This window comes from Ahaetulla prasina, chromosome 8, assembly GCF_028640845.1.
Source record: "Ahaetulla prasina isolate Xishuangbanna chromosome 8, ASM2864084v1, whole genome shotgun sequence".
Taxonomy (NCBI): domain Eukaryota; kingdom Metazoa; phylum Chordata; class Lepidosauria; order Squamata; family Colubridae; genus Ahaetulla; species Ahaetulla prasina.
The window spans coordinates 9,863,545-9,879,052 of record NC_080546.1 but is presented as its reverse complement, the minus strand read 5'-3'; the positions used below and the strand labels follow the sequence as shown (position 1 = coordinate 9,879,052).

Sequence of the window (15,508 nt, the reverse complement as noted above, 5' to 3'; positions counted from 1 at the left end):
TCTCGCCTGGATTACTGCAACGCTCTCTACATGGGGCTCCCCTTGAAGGGCATCCGGAGGCTACAGTTAGTCCAGAATGCGGCTGCGTGGGTGATAGATGGAGCCCCTCGTGGCTTCCGCATAACACCCATCCTGCGCAGACTGCACTGGCTACCTGTGGCCTTCCGGGTGCGCTTCAAGGTTTTGGTGACCACCTTTAAAGCGCTCCATGGCATTGGGCCGGGTTATTTACGGGACTGCCTACTGCTACCGAATACCTCTCACCGACCCGTGCGCTCTCACAGAGAGGGACTCCTCAGGGTGCCGTCAGCGAGGCAATGTCGTCTGGCGACGCCCAGGGGAAGGGCCTTCTCTGTGGGGGCTCCCACCCTCTGGAACGAACTACCCCCCGGACTTCGTCAGCTTCCGGACCTTCGGACCTTCCGCCGCGGGCTTAAAACATACTTATTTAATTGTGCAGGACTGAGCTAGATTTTAAATTTATGGGTTTTAATTGGGTTTTATTCTTATATTTTAATTAACGGGCTTATAGAATAAGTTTTTTAATTGTTTTATATTGTATTTATGTGTTTTGTGTTTTTTAAGTGCCTGTAAACCGCCCTGAGTCCTTCGGGAGATAGGGCGGTATATAAATACGATTAAATAAATAAATAAATAATAAATAAATTAAATAAAATGCTGCGTTTCCCCTCCAAAAGACATAACCGTTGAAATTCCTCAGATTGTTTTTTGTTGTATTCCTCTGGCAATGCTTTTAAAAACGGGCACCATTTTGGCCACAAGTAGCCCTTGACTTATTTCAGCTCCCAGAATTCCCCAGCCAGTCAGTTACAGGACGTCCTCGACTTACACAACAGTTCATTTGGCGACCATTTGACGTACTAAATGGCACTGACAAAAGCGACTTGTGGGTGTTTTTCGCCCTTGGCAGCATCCCCATGGTCCTGGGATTAAAATTCAGACTATTGGCCACTGACTCATATTTATGACGGTTGCGCTATCCCGGGGTCATGTGATCTCCTTTGACGGCCTTCTGACAAGCAAAGTCAAGGGGGAAGCTGGATTTCCTCATTGCATTACTAACGTAATGATTCGCTTATCATTTGTGGCAGAAAAAGTTCATAAAATGAGGCAAAATTCACTTAATTGTATTAACAACAGAAATTTTGGGCTCAATTGGCGTCATAAGTTGAGAACAACTTATAGAGTTTGTCAACTTTTAACATGTGTGGATCAACTCCCAGAGTTCCCCAGCCAGCTAGCAACGTTTCTCAATCTTAACAATTTTAAGATGCGTTTTTATTTAAATTTAAGATGCAAGCTGACTGGATTCAGCTTGCATCTAAAATTTAAAAGTTGCCAGGGTTCAGAAAAACCACTCTAAAGTTCACTATTTAGTTCAGAGAGAACAAATCTAGGAAGGATAAATGAAGACACCCAACCAATAATTTGTGGAACCCATGCCAGATCATTTTTAGTGACCAAAGGTAGCCCTTGACTTACAACAGTTTGTTTAGTGACCGTTCAAAGTTACAATGCCATTAAAACAAGTGACTTATTTAACGTTTGCATCCCGTGGTCACGTGATTTTCCTTCAGATGCTTGGCAACTGGTTCATATTTATGACGGTTCCCGTGTCCCAGGGTCATGTGATCACATTTTTTGAAATCTCCTTCTGACAAGGAGTCATCTGTACCTTGATGAATGTATCTTTTCTTTTATGTACACTGAGAGCATATGCACCAAGACAAATTCCTTGTGTGTCCAATCACACTTGGCCAATAAAATTCTATTCTATTCTATTCTATTCAAGGAAAGTAAACGGGGGAGCCAGATTCACTTAACAACCCAACTTAACAACCACAGGGGTTCGCTTAACAAGATCATAAAATGGGGCAAAACTCACAGCAAATTTCTCATCTTTAGCAACGGAAATTTTGGGCTCAATTGTGGTCGTAAGTCGTTGACTCACTGTATAGTTCATGACTTGATCACAAATCAAGCCCTTGCCTGACCAATTCTCAAATACAGCTCGAATACAGCTCGTCAACCTTTGCCAGACCAGTTCTCAAATACAGCTCATCTGCCTGGAATCCACACTGTATATCGGACATTAATAAAAATTGAGCGAGTCCAGAGGTATTTCACGAGAAGAGTCCTCCACTCCTCTGCTCACAATAGAATACCTTATGCCACCAGGAAATTTTGGGCTTGGACAATCTGAAACTGCACCGCCTGCGGTCTGATCTAAGCATAGTTGTTGTGCCTCGCCCGCCCTCCTCTCCTCAGCCGGGCCCCTCCCATCTCCTGCTATCTGAGTCAGAGTCTGATAATGAAGAGGAACGGCCTGGCATGCCTCCAGCCCGCAGCCCTGGCACCATGCCCGGACAGAATGTCAGGAATGAGCAAACAAACCTCCCTCCTACAGCATGTGAGCACGAAGCCAGCCACGTGCTAGAATTGCCGGCAGCAGAGCAGGAGGACGGAAAGACATAGTGGACAGATCCCCGCTTCTGGAGAATGGAGAGGTGACGTCAGCAAAAGGAAGGGAGGGGCAGGCCTGGATAAGTGCTGAGTCATGGAGCCACACCCCATGGCCTATATAAAGGAACTGCTTTTTGGCATTCCTTGAGTCAAGCAAAGTCTCATCTGGTTTGCTGGTCACACCTTGGATTCCTGCCTGCCCTGAGAACTCTGACAGGAATTTGGCACAGCTGCAGAGGCTTCGTGGCCACGTTTGATACAGACTTCCCAGACCCGGCCATCAGAGGGGGAGGGGGACACAACAATAGTACACAAAATTGTCTCCTACAACATCCTACCTGTCAATGACTACTTCAGCTTCAACCACAATAGTACACGGGCAAACAGTAGATACAAACTCAAAGTAAACCGCCCCAAACTCGATTGCAGAAAATACGACTTCAACAACAGAGTGGTCAACGCCTGGAATGCCCTACCCAACTCTGTTGTTACATCCTCAAACCCTCACTGCTTCAACCTCAAACTGTCTACCATGGACCTCCTCACCCCATTCCTAAGAGGTCCGTAAAAGGGGCAGGCATAAGCGCACCGGCGTGCCTACCGTCCCTGTCCTACTGTCCCCGTTTATCTGTACTTACTTCCTATGTTCATGTTTATGTTCATATTTATACTTGCTACCTTGTACGTTTGACAAACAAACAAATAAAACCAGAATGTGTGGATTTGAATCGCTACGGCCATTTTGGTAGTTCTAACGTGCCTCTGTACTTATCCGGGTTTTTCTTGACCATTTGTTTCTCCGCCTCAAGGTCTTGGTAATTTTTGTCTGAAGCTCCATCCTTCTTCTGTTGCTTCTTTTCCATGCTTTATAACTGCATCGTTTTAACCGGTACCCAAGGACATTCTAGGGCTCCTAAAACAAACCAAGCCTCCTGATTTGCTGTCAGCTTCCCCATTGTCTTAAATCGCCCAATGGGAAAAAAGCTGAAGAGGAAAGAAGAAACATTCTTGGCTTCCATTGGCCGGAATCTTAGATAGGAGAAGGGGTCCATTCTGAAGCTTGGCTTGAGAACTTCAGAGAATAACAGAGTTGGAAGGGACCTTGGAGATCTTCTAGTCCAACCCCTTGCTTAACAGGAGACCCACCATTTCAGACAAAGTGTGGTCCAATCTTTTCTTAAAAACCTCCAGCAATAGAGCACCCACAACTTCTAGAGGCAAGCTGTTCCACTGATGAATTGTTCTCACTGACAGGAAATTTCTCCTTAATCAGTTCTAGGTTGCTACTATCCTTGGTTAGTTTCCATCCATTGTCTACTGAGTTTCTCAGTCATCCAACTCATGGTTGTCCCAAAGGTGCTTTTAACAAGAGGCAGCTGGACTTTCTGGTTTTTCCTTGAAGAACTGAAGAAGCTTCTTGGATGAGAAGGAAACATCTTCAAGGAAGAACCAGAAAGTCCAGTTGCCTCTTGAAAAAAAAAACCTTTGGGATTTCTGTCCATTGCTTTTTGTCCTGCCTTCAGGTGCTTTGTAGAATAGGTTGATCTCCTTTTCTTTGTGAGGAGCCCCTCAAATATTGGAAGACTGCCATCATGTCACTCCCTAATCTGTCTTTTCATTAAAGTAAAAGGTAAAGGTTCCCTCGCACATACGTGCTAGTTGTTGCTGACTCTAGGGGGCAGTGCTCATCTCTGTTTCAAAGCCGAAGAGCCAGCGCTGTCCGAAGACGTCTCCGTGGTCATGTGGCCGGTATGACTCAACACCAAAGGTGCACGGAACGCTGTTACCTTCCCACCAAAGGTGGTCCCTATTTTTTCTACTTGCATTTTTACATGCTTTCGAAACTGCTAGGTTGGCAGAAGCTGGGACAAGTAACGGGAGCTCACCCCGTTACACGGCAGCACTAGGGATTCGAACCGCTGAGCTGCCGACCTTTCGATCGACAAGCTCAACATCCTAGCCCCTGAGCCACCGCATCCCTTTCATTCTACATTAAAGTGGATTAAAGTAGACATACCCAATTCTTGCAGCTGTTCTTCATATATTTTACTATCCAATCCTTTGATCGTTCAAGCCAGGGATGTAACTAATCTAGCATTCTGTGTAACACATGAACCAATAAGTTGGTTTGGGGGCATTCTTAAAGATGAGTAGGAAGACAGTAGATCATCTCCATAATTGCTTCCTAATAGACATGATGGACATGCCTTTGGAAGATAGTAAACTATCATCAGATATCTCCATGGACAAGTCAATGGATTTGGCCAGGTTTAAGAAAAGCTGTGGGAAATCTTGTAGACAGAACATAGATCATCTAAAACACAGGTACCCACTCTTGGCAATTGCAAGACTGGTGACTTCAACTACCAAAATTCCCCAGCCAGTCATGCTGAGTTGAAGTCCGCCAGTCTTTTTTTTTTTAAATCAATTTTTTATTGATCCCCCCCACACATATATACACATAGTTTATGAACAGAGTATTGGCCATATCATATCTTATACAATTTAACATATCCAAATACATTTTACTTAGTTACAATTTCTGCCAAAATATTCTTTTTCCATATTTTAATCATGTCTTAATATTTCTATGCTCATTTATATAAACCACATCTTCTTTCACCCTCAGGTTCTAATTTCTCCATTTTTACTCATAATATATTCTCTTTTATTATTTTTCAGGTAATTCAGTTTTTATCCTGATATATTCAAACATATTCGGGGTTGACTTTCTTCCATTTCATCTTTTTAGTTTTACAGCAAACTTACTTCTCTTTCTCATTCTTCTCCCTCCCTTCTTTTATCCTTCCTACTTTCTTCTCTCCTCTCCTACTCCTTCTCTGCTTCCCCTTCCTTTCTCCCCTGCCTCCATTCTTCCTCCCTATCTAACCTTCTCTCCTACTCTTATTTCCCCTCCCTTTCTTCCTCTCCTCTTTCCTTTCTTCTTTCCCTCTCTCCTTCTCCCTTTCTTCCATCTCTCTCCTCCTCCTTATCTCTCTCTATTGCTGTATTCATTTTCTTTTCAATATTTCTCACTATGTCCAGACAACCCCGATTTTCCCATTTATTGAGTATATTTCTTGGAATTCCCCCCATATGTTTTAATTATCAACATTGTCTTTCATCTTATTCCATTTTTACCTTACAGCCTTTTAATTTATACAAGTCCGCCAGTCTTAAAGTTGCCAAGGTTAAACATCCTTGACCTAAAGCCATGAAATCGCTTTGAAGATATAACACGTTTATTAAGTTTCAAACAACAAAGACTATGTGTAGACCAAACTCCCATTAACAGCACACTAATGAAAGGTTTGAGATGACGAAGAGCCAAAACACAACCACAACTTGAATTCTTTTGGTCATTTCAAAGACAAAAAAAAAAAATGAGGCGGACACTGTGTAAATTACAGCATGATGTTGGCACGCTTCTTCTTCTTTTATACATACATATATCACATTTCTATTACGTTATAAGCTATTGTAAAATACAAAATACAAAAGCAAATAAGAGGACAAGGAGGGAGAAGGGAAAAGGGGGAAGAAAAGTGAGGAAAGCTAGGGAAAGAAAAAGAAACGTTGACTTTCAACTCTCCGTGTTACAGTAGAATAAGGCATTAACATCAAATCACAACTTTTTGCTTTTTCATAATAATATGAACAATTTTTAGAAAGATCTGTCAATCTAATCTGTAAAACCGAAAATCAAAGTTTCATGCTTTTCCACGTCAAGCATGAAGTTCAGAAGCGGTTTCCATGTGGAAACAAAAGTACTTATGTTCTTTTCTTTAATCCGTTCATGCATGGTAGGAGTCGAAGTGCCCTTCCATTTTTGCCCACATGCAATAGTCTTGCTGTTGTCAACATATATAGTAATGAAGCTCCAAGTTTTTTCTCCAGTTCTTTTTCCATTAAACCCAAGAGGAAAAATTTCATTTTTAATCTCCATTTTTCAAGATTTTCTGTATTAAGATATGAGTTCTGTCAGCTTTGGAAGCCATATCAGGCCGGAAGCTTCTGTGCTGCCACTTTCTCATGTGTGGGAAAGTAGGAGGGAGGATTTAGTAGAGTGAATGTAGTTAGACATAGTAGCATTCTTCCTATCGGTCAAGGTCAGGCCGATCCTGCATCTGGAGGAGGAGTGGTTGAACTGCTGTCTCGAGATGGGAAGGATGACGATTGGAGCACGTGATCGACTGGGGAGTGAGGGGATGGTTTTGAGGGTTTTGATTTACTGAAACCTGGACCTCTCAGATTCGGGTTTTCCCAGATGTGCCAGTTTACCTATCCTAGTAAATAGAACTTTGAAAAATGCTTGCTTCAGAGTTTTTACTTGGAGTTGGGGTTTTTTTCTGGAATGCTGATGTTCATAGTCCAACATTTTTTATTTATTTGCTTTATCACATGTCCACCATAGATGGTAAAAAAGGTCCCTTCATTGTTTTTACACTTCCAACACACATTTAACATTTGATGCTGGCACGCTTCTGATACCTGGGAGACCTTGTCCTTTGTCCTCGAATGGCTACTTGGGGAATTCTGGGAACTGAAGTCCAGATAAAGGGGCCGAGGTTGAGAAACAAGCTGGCAGCAACTGATTTTGTCAGTTGCCAAAGGATGCCATGGCACAGGTTGCCATGTTGACCTTATCCTAGCTTGTTACTGAATCCTATAAATGGGAAGTCAATAATGAGAGCCACAGTTTTGCCCCCCAAAATATATATCTAGTACAGGGGTCTGCAAACTTAGCTCTTTTAAGACTTGTGGACTTCAACTCAAAGCTGGCTGAGGATCTCTGGGAGTTGAAGTCCACAAGTCTTAAAAGAGCCAAGTTTGCAGACCCCTGGTATAGCGGAACAGGTTTCTAATCTCAAACCCAGTTGAAATGTCATTCAAATGCTTAGCTCTTTCTCTTGTAGTTGGAAAATTTGGGGTCCTCTTTGACAGCTATCCTGTCCACCTGAACATCACAGTCTTGAATTCCCACCCTATGGCTATGTGATTCTATGTCCTTTTTTTTTATTATTTGCATTTATATCCCGCCCGTCTCTGAAGACTCAGGGCGGCTTACACTATGTCAAGCAATAGTCTTCATCCATTTGTATATTATATACAAAGTCAACTTATTGCCCCCAACAATCTGGGTCCTCATTTTACCTACCTTATAAAGGATGGAAGGCTGAGTCAACCTTGGGCCTGGTGGGATTTGAACCTGCAGTAATTGCAAGCAGCTGTGTTAATAACAGACTGTCTTAGCAGTCTGAGCCACCAGAAGCTCCTTAACTGTGAATGGTCTTTCCATCTTTAAAATAACCCCATTGCTAAAAGTCTGTAGAGATTCTCAGTCACCCAGGTCATGAAAGTTTGCACTGTTGGACTGTTAGCTATACAATTGGGGATGAACACCCTTTGAATGGCATGGGAGTAGGAATGGATTTCCAGAAAAATTGCAGACTACAGGAACTCAGATGACCCTGAGGACACAGACAAACCTCCAAGTGACCTCAACGATTCTCTGAAAGGATGCAAATGACCAGCTGTCTGCAAGGAATATAAATCCTTCCATTCCCCAGTATCCAGTCAGAGCTGAAAAAGCTTCTTGGAGGAGAAGCAAAACCTCTTCAAAAAGAAAAAAAAACAACGAGAAAGTCCAGTTGCCTTCTGAAAAAGCACCTTTGGGACAACCATGACCTGGATGACTGAGAATCTCTACAGACTTTTAGCTATACAATTTGGGATGAAGACCCTTGGAATGGTGTGGGAGTAGGAATGGATTTCCAGAGGAAAAATTGCGGACTACAGGAACCATTTGCACTATTTAGGGAATCCTGAGGACACAAACAAATATCCAAGTGGCCCCAAGGACTCTCTAAAAAGGATGCAAATGACCAGCTGTCTCCAAGGAGTATAAATCCTTCCATTCCTCAGTATCCAGTCAGAGCTGAAGAAGCTTCTTGGATGAGAAGCGAAACGTCTTCAAAAAGAAAAAACAAGGAAGTCCAGTTGCCTCCTGAAAAAGCACCTTGGGAGCCCCACTGCTAAGCAAGGGAGCTATTAAATTAGCTTTGCCCCAATTTACGACCTTCCTTGACATGGTTGTTAAGTGAATCACTGCAGTTGTCAAGTTAGGAACATGGTTGTTAAATGAATATGGCTTCCCCGCTAAATTTTTTCATTGCCGTTGTGATTGCAAGTGGGCACTGAAGTGAACAGTCGTAAGCCGAGGACTACCTCTATGCCAGTGGTGGGTTTCAAATTTTTTTTACGACCGGTTCTGTGGGTGTGGCTTGGTGGGCGGAGCATGGCTTGGTGGGTGTGGCGGGGGAAGGATACTGTAAAATCTCCATTCCCACCCCACTCCAGGGGAAGGTTACTGCAAAATCTCCATTCCCACCCCACTCCAGGAGAAGGTTACTGCAAAATCCCCATTTCCTCCCAATCAGCTGGGACTCGGGAGGCAGAGAATAGATGGGGGCAGGGCCAGTCAAAGGCGGTATTTACCGGTTCTCCGAACTACTCAAAATTTCTGCTACCGGTTCTCCAGAACTGGTCAGAACCTGCTGAAACCCACTTCTGCTTTATGCCATTTCCACGCAACTCTCATCAGTCAATTTTTTTTATTTCCTTGGAAAAAAAAATAGATCTCTTCATTTTTTTGGTTAGATTTATTACATACTTTCCAATTATCTGCTTACGTCGCTTATTCTGTCAGAACCAATTTGTATACTTATGAGAGGAAGGAGATGACTAAGAAAGTATCACATATGAGTTTAATCAGAGGATCCTCATTAGTGATTATTTATTTATTTATTTTATTTATTTGAATTTATATCCCGCCCTTCTTCGAAGACTCAGGGCGGCTTACATTGTGTTAAGCAATAGTCTTCATCCATTTGTATATTATATACAAAGTCAACTTTTATTGCCCCCAACAATCTGGGTCCTCATTTTACCTACCTTATAAAGGATGGAAGGCTGAGTCAACCTTGGGCCTGGTGGGACTAGAACCTGCAGTAATTGCAGGCAGCTGTGTTAATAACAGACAGACTTAGTCTGCTGAGCCACCAGAGGCCCCTTATTATATTATAGATTGCATCAGCAAATCTGGAGAAGTGTGAAATCTCGACCTAGAAAGCAGTGGAATGAAAACAGGATTATAGTATTTATAATTCCACAATTCCATTCCTTTGCTGGAATAGAGTCACGCCTGAAAGAATATGTGGTTGTTATAATTGGCTTTGTTAAATACCTACTCTGCTTCACCCTGTAATATGACTTGTATCTTATGCATAAGCATTACCTCCTGAGTTAAATGATCAACACAAAATGTAGGGAATTTGCTTTAAGTAGGCCATCCATCAGCTGCAATCAGCAGTTCTGTCATAAGTAACAACCAGGTTTCTGGAAGACACGTAATTGTATGGATGTCTTTTTAAGTGTGTGTTTGCGTGTATGCACCAGCGCACTCACGCACATGTGTGTGTGTATCTCTCTGTCATCTATATCTCTATATCACCCACCTTTATTATTTCTACAAATAGCTCAAGACAGCCAACATATAATAATAATAACAACAACAACAACAACAGAGTTGGAAGGGACCTTGGAGGTCTTCTAGTCCAACCCCCCTGCCCAGACAGGAAACCCTACACCATCTCAGACAAATGGTTATCCAACATTTTCTTAAAAAATTTCCAGTGTTGGAGCATTCACAACTTCTGCAGGCAAGTCGTTCCACTGATTAAATGTTCTGTCAGGAAATTTCTCCTTAGTAGTTCTAAGTTGCTTCTCTCCTTGATTAGTTTCCACCCATTGCTTCTTGTTCTACCCTATCTAACACACCTTCCTCATAACAACAACTCTGTGAGGTTGGGCTGAGAGAGAGTGATTAGCCCAAAGTCACATAGCTGGCTTTCATGCTTAAGGCAGGACTAGAAGTCACCATCTCCTGTTGATTGGCCCAAAGTCACCCAACTGACTGTCATGGCTAAGGCAGGACTAGAACGCATGGTTTCCTGGTTTCTACCTGGAGCCTTAACCACTCGACCCAACTGGTTCTCTTTTAAGTATATGAACGCTGAGATCTAATGTCCCTGGTGGTCTACAACCTTCAACCTTCCTGGATTCCTACACTTCTGTCCCATTAGAAGGAACGTGTGCAGGACTTTTCTGAGGGCAACCAAAAAGATACAAAGTCAAGCAGAGATCGATAATAACAAGACTCAAACAATAAAACCTTTCTAGCTCCAACTTCCATGTTTGGAGAAAGAGGCAATTCTTCAGGGTTGTTTGAAAGGATACTGGGATAGCGGCCAACCTAATCTTGGGTTCCAAATGGTGGGTATAGTGATAGAAAGGCACACTTCCTGGGTTTCAGAAAAGGACACTTTTTAACAGACAGGACACATTTCAAGGTGATAATTTAAGAGCTGACCAGCTGATGCAATGAGGGGAACAAGTCAGCAGGGTCTTTGGCTGTTATCCCTTTAAGAGCCTGTGTAATAAGAGGAGGCTCTGGCTAGAGTGTTTGTTGGTTCATTGCGTTTCTTCCCTGCTGTAATTGCTGTTTGTTTAGATGATGCTTGTAGCACGTGTATATATAGTATTCCTATATTCCTATTGTAGATTAAAAACCACTATTTGATACAAACCACTGTTTGCAGTACTCGCTCCTGGGTAGATAGACCTGTGCGCACACTGACAACACAGAGTGTTGTGACTCGTCCTCCCTCCTCTCCTCAGTCGGGCCCCTCCCATCTCCAACCGGGCCTATTATCAGACTCCGAGTCTGATAATGAAGATGAACGGCCTATCATGCCTCCAGCCCCCGCCCCTGGCCCCATGCCTGGAGACCATTCCAGGAGTCAAAGGAGTAACCTGATAAATCTCACTCATACAGTGTGTGTTCCTTTGGCTCAGCCGTCAGAGCAGGAAGCCAGCCAGGAATTGGAATTGCTCGGGCCTACTCCTTCTGACCCCTCCCTTTCCCAGACAGCAGATCCAGCTGAAGACAATTCAAAGTGGGAGGATCCTTGCTTCCGGAGATCTGAGAGGCGACGCCAGCAGAAGGAAGGGAGGGGCAGGCCTGGATAAATGCTGAGTCATGGAGCCACACCCCACAGCCTATATAAAGGACTGCTTTTGGCATTCCAACCTTGAGTCAAGCAAAGTCTTATCGAGTTTGCTGATACCAGACCCTATCGCTGAAGTCACAGCTTGGACTCCTGCCTGCCCTGATAAACCTCGAAGAAACTTGGCAAGCTGCAGAGGCTTTGTTGCCAAGTTTGTTACGGAGTTCCTTGACTCGTTCGTCGGAGTAGGGGGTGGGACACGACAGAGAGCCTACCAAATAGAGACAAGCAGAGAAGCAGACCCAGCCTCGTACATGATAGGTGACAATTGGCACCTTCAATCGTACCCAGAAGCCAGTGAAACTCAAAGCAAAGCAAAGGCAGGACATGGGTGTACCAAGTTACACCCATAAATACTTGTACCACTACATTCTGCACCAACTGTAGCTTCTAGGAGTTCCTCCGTAATGTTATTTTACTTTCCTCTCATCGTCTACAGCCCTGGAATATGCTGTTGGCCTTCACCCACGAATGAAAACCATCTGACTTTGTTGTCCCAAAGGTGCTTTTCAAAAGAGAGGACCAAGGACCCACGTTTTTAAAATCCATTCTGCAAACCAGGGAGTTCTTTGTCCATCTCGGAAATTAACAGATTGTCCAAACTCATTTTTCCAAGAGTTTTTCCTACAGTTAGGAGAGTAGAGTCACCATAAACATCTACACATATATCTTGCCATTGTCCAGATACGTAGATCCAAGGTGGCCCATCCAAGTCCTGATGTGATCCACACATATCTTATTGGTTTCAATACATTTTCTCAGGAACAGAGGTGGGATTCAAACGGTTCAGACCAGTTTGTCCGAACCGGTAGCGGAAATCATGGGTGCCCTCCCCCTCCCCGGTGCCCCTCCCCCCGGTTCTATGCCATCCTATGTAGGCACATTTTTGAAGCTGGGCGCATGCGTGGAAGGCGCGCGTGACAGCAAAGCACATGGGTGGAAGGCTGAGCGCATGCGTGGACATTTGGAAGGCTGGGCGCATGCGTGGACATGTGAACATGCGCTCACATTTGCGAAACGGTAGGGAAAGTAAGTGAATACCACCCTTGCTTAGAGACGTCAAATAAAAATGTAATCATGGTACAGTAATGTCATACAGCTACAGAGAAACCTGATTTTTCTAATAATGGATAAAATAGCCCACAGGACGTGATGTTTTGATCAATAAAAGCAGGGATAGAGATATTGTCTCCTAAGACTGGGACGTTGTTCTCTTATCCAGTGGTGGGATTCAACTGGTTCACACCAGTTCGGCAGAACCGGTTGTTAAATTGCTGGGTGGCCCCTCCCCTCCCCTTCCCGCTTCTTCCCTCACCGCAGCCCATATTTGCTCCCAGAAGGCTGCAAGGAGGCCTACTAGGCCCAAAACGGGGTGCAGGGGGCCGGCAAACCCCCCACCCCCATGACTCATTTTTTGCTCCCAAGGGGCTGCAGGAAGCCAAGTGCTGCCTGTCACATCCCCCGGCCACGCCCACCATGGCCACACCCACCCAGGGCAGAGAACCAGTTGTTAAATTATTTGAATCCCACCACTGCTCTTATCCCATGTCCCTTATTTCAATATCCATTTCCCACACACTAAGGACTGGAAGGCAGTGATTTCCTTTTTCTTCTTTTAAAAATGGGACGTCCGAAGAGAATACTGCATACATCAGTTATGTTATTCTGCATGTGCGGTTCATAAACACAGCTGCTGCCTTTGCGTTTTGGAAGATTTTCATTCCTTCATTTTCTGGTTCGAGAGAGAAAGAGAGAGAGAGAGAGAGAGAGAGAGAAGAAAGGAAAAGAGAGGGAGAAAAAAATGAATATTTTAAAAAATATTTTAAGGTTAATCGCAAAAAAAAAAATCAGCTATGTCAATTACTGGCAGTGTGCTCCTTCTATCTCTAATTTTTATTCATCTATCTGATCTCAGGCTACCCACCGTGATTTTAAAAAAAGCTCTCTAAGTGGCTTACATACAGTTTATTGAATTCAAAATGTAGTTTTATTCTGTACATTAAAAGAGAGCCTTCTGTCATCAAATCTGGAAAAGGCCATTGGGATATCTCCAGTGGTGAACTCCAAATTTTTTTACTACTGGTTCTGTGGGCGTGGCTTGGTGGGCGTGGCGTGACTTGGTGGGCGTGGTAGAGGAAGGATACTGTAAAATCTCCATTCCCATCCCACTCCAGGGGAAGGATATTGCAAAAATCTCCATTCCCACCCCACTTTGGGTGGGAGGATATTGCAAAATCTCCATTCCCACCCCACTCCAGGGGGAGGATATTACAAAATCTCCATTCCCACCCCCACTCTGGGACCAGCCAGAGGTGGTATTTGCCGGTTCTCCAAACTCCTCCAAATTTCTGCCACCGGTTCTGCAGAACCTTTTAGAACCTGCTGGATTTCAGCCCTGTTACACCAGATAAAGGTTGACGGAATTCAAGATAGGCTACACTTAGACTATTTGTGGCAACATAATATTTCTATTCTGATGACTCACTTAACTCCACCCCTAGTTCTGCCTGCTCTTCTCCTACACTGGGGGTGTCAATCTCGATTTCATTGAGGGCAGCATTGGGGTTGTGTTTGGCTTCGGGGGTGGGGCGTGGCCAGCTCAATGTCACTCGTGTCGGGGGGCGCCTGTGATGGCCCGAGTGCTCTGCCAGAGAAAACTGAAAGCTTCCAGGTTTTCCACACCCAGTTGACAGTTCACAGCCCTGCCCCACACCCACAAGTTCGTCACATTGTCCAATCAACTCTTCACACTCAATTGGATACAATCTTCAAGCAGTCTACATCAGACGCAGGCAAAAGTCCTTGAATACGGAGTGTTGTTATGACTAACTTTCTACGGCTCCAACAACAACCCCCTCCCAACTTCCCCAGCTAAAATATGTGGCAGTTAAGAAGCAAAAAGAAAATTGCCTTCCAAAACTGACAGGAGCTCCTTTTCACTGACAGAGGCCTCACAAGTCAGATCTAAGCACCCTGCGGGCCGGATCTGGCGCCTGGGTCTTGAGTTTGACACCCCTGTCTGCCAATGGGTCTCTTTTCTTTCACTATCTTTTTTAGGGAATCAAAGAAACAAGGATGAAGGCCTTACTATTTTTAGAATGGATAGTTTATGAATGAATATGAGTAGAATTTTATTGGCCAAGTGTGATTGGACACACAAGCAATTTGTCTTGGTGCATATGCTCTCGGTGTACATAAAAGAAAAGATACCTTCGTCAAGGTACAACACTTACAACACTTAATGATAGTCCTAGGGTACAAATTTAACCCTAAATGATACAACATGACATGAAGAGTAGAATTGGAATGAAACTTCAAAGGGTCAACAAATGGCCATCAGCATCACAATGCTCAGGACTTACACATTTTCACTCCTGGGTCCTGATAAAAGTCTGATACTTGTCTGGATCCGCGTTACTCATCAAAGTGGTATAAATAGTCAGCCTGACAAAAGAAAACCACACAGAAAAAAACACAAACACCAACAATGAAATCCAGGAGCAGATCACATTTTCAGTCCAACCCAACTGGAAGAGAATAAAAATCAGATTCATCGCTCACACTGTCTTGTGTTTGCCTGACAATTATTTGGGCAACAAACCTGATGCCATAAATCACAAAGCTACCAAATTCAGCCTTTGCATGATGTGTGAACTCACCGGTGTGTTGTGTGTTATGTGACAAGACGAATGCCAACCCGTCTTAAATCTAAGATTTATAAGACAACCATCCACTCTGTTGCACTGTATGGCATTTGAATGCTGGGCAGCAACAACAGGGATCAAAAGCAATCTCCATGCCATGGAGATGCGAATGCTCTGTTGGATCTCAGGCATCTCCCTTCTTGACCGCATCACAAATGACACCATTCGACAACAATTTATAGAAAAGATGAG

The 15,508-nt window shown here is 43.7% G+C and overlaps 2 protein-coding genes across 2 annotated transcripts in view; both read right to left on the bottom strand.

Annotated features, from left to right (window-relative positions):
• PPEF2 (protein phosphatase with EF-hand domain 2) overlaps positions 1-12,517 on the bottom strand; it is a 43,304-nt gene extending 30,787 nt beyond the window's left edge. The window contains exons 1-2 of the mRNA XM_058193099.1: positions 3,220-12,517; positions 1,327-1,342 (exon numbers count right to left, since the gene is read on the bottom strand). Coding sequence (XP_058049082.1) covers positions 1,327-1,342; positions 3,220-3,347 — 144 coding nt within the window. The 5' untranslated portion in view covers positions 3,348-12,517. The remainder of the gene's footprint in view (positions 1-1,326; positions 1,343-3,219) is intronic.
• A 150-nt stretch (positions 12,518-12,667) lies between these two features.
• Positions 12,668-15,508, bottom strand: part of NAAA (N-acylethanolamine acid amidase) — a 28,717-nt gene continuing 25,876 nt past the window's right edge. Inside the window, exons 10-11 of the mRNA XM_058193469.1 lie at positions 14,975-15,056; positions 12,668-13,344 (exon numbers count right to left, since the gene is read on the bottom strand). Of these exons, the coding sequence (XP_058049452.1) occupies positions 14,981-15,056 (76 nt within the window). The 3' untranslated portion in view covers positions 12,668-13,344; positions 14,975-14,980. The remainder of the gene's footprint in view (positions 13,345-14,974; positions 15,057-15,508) is intronic.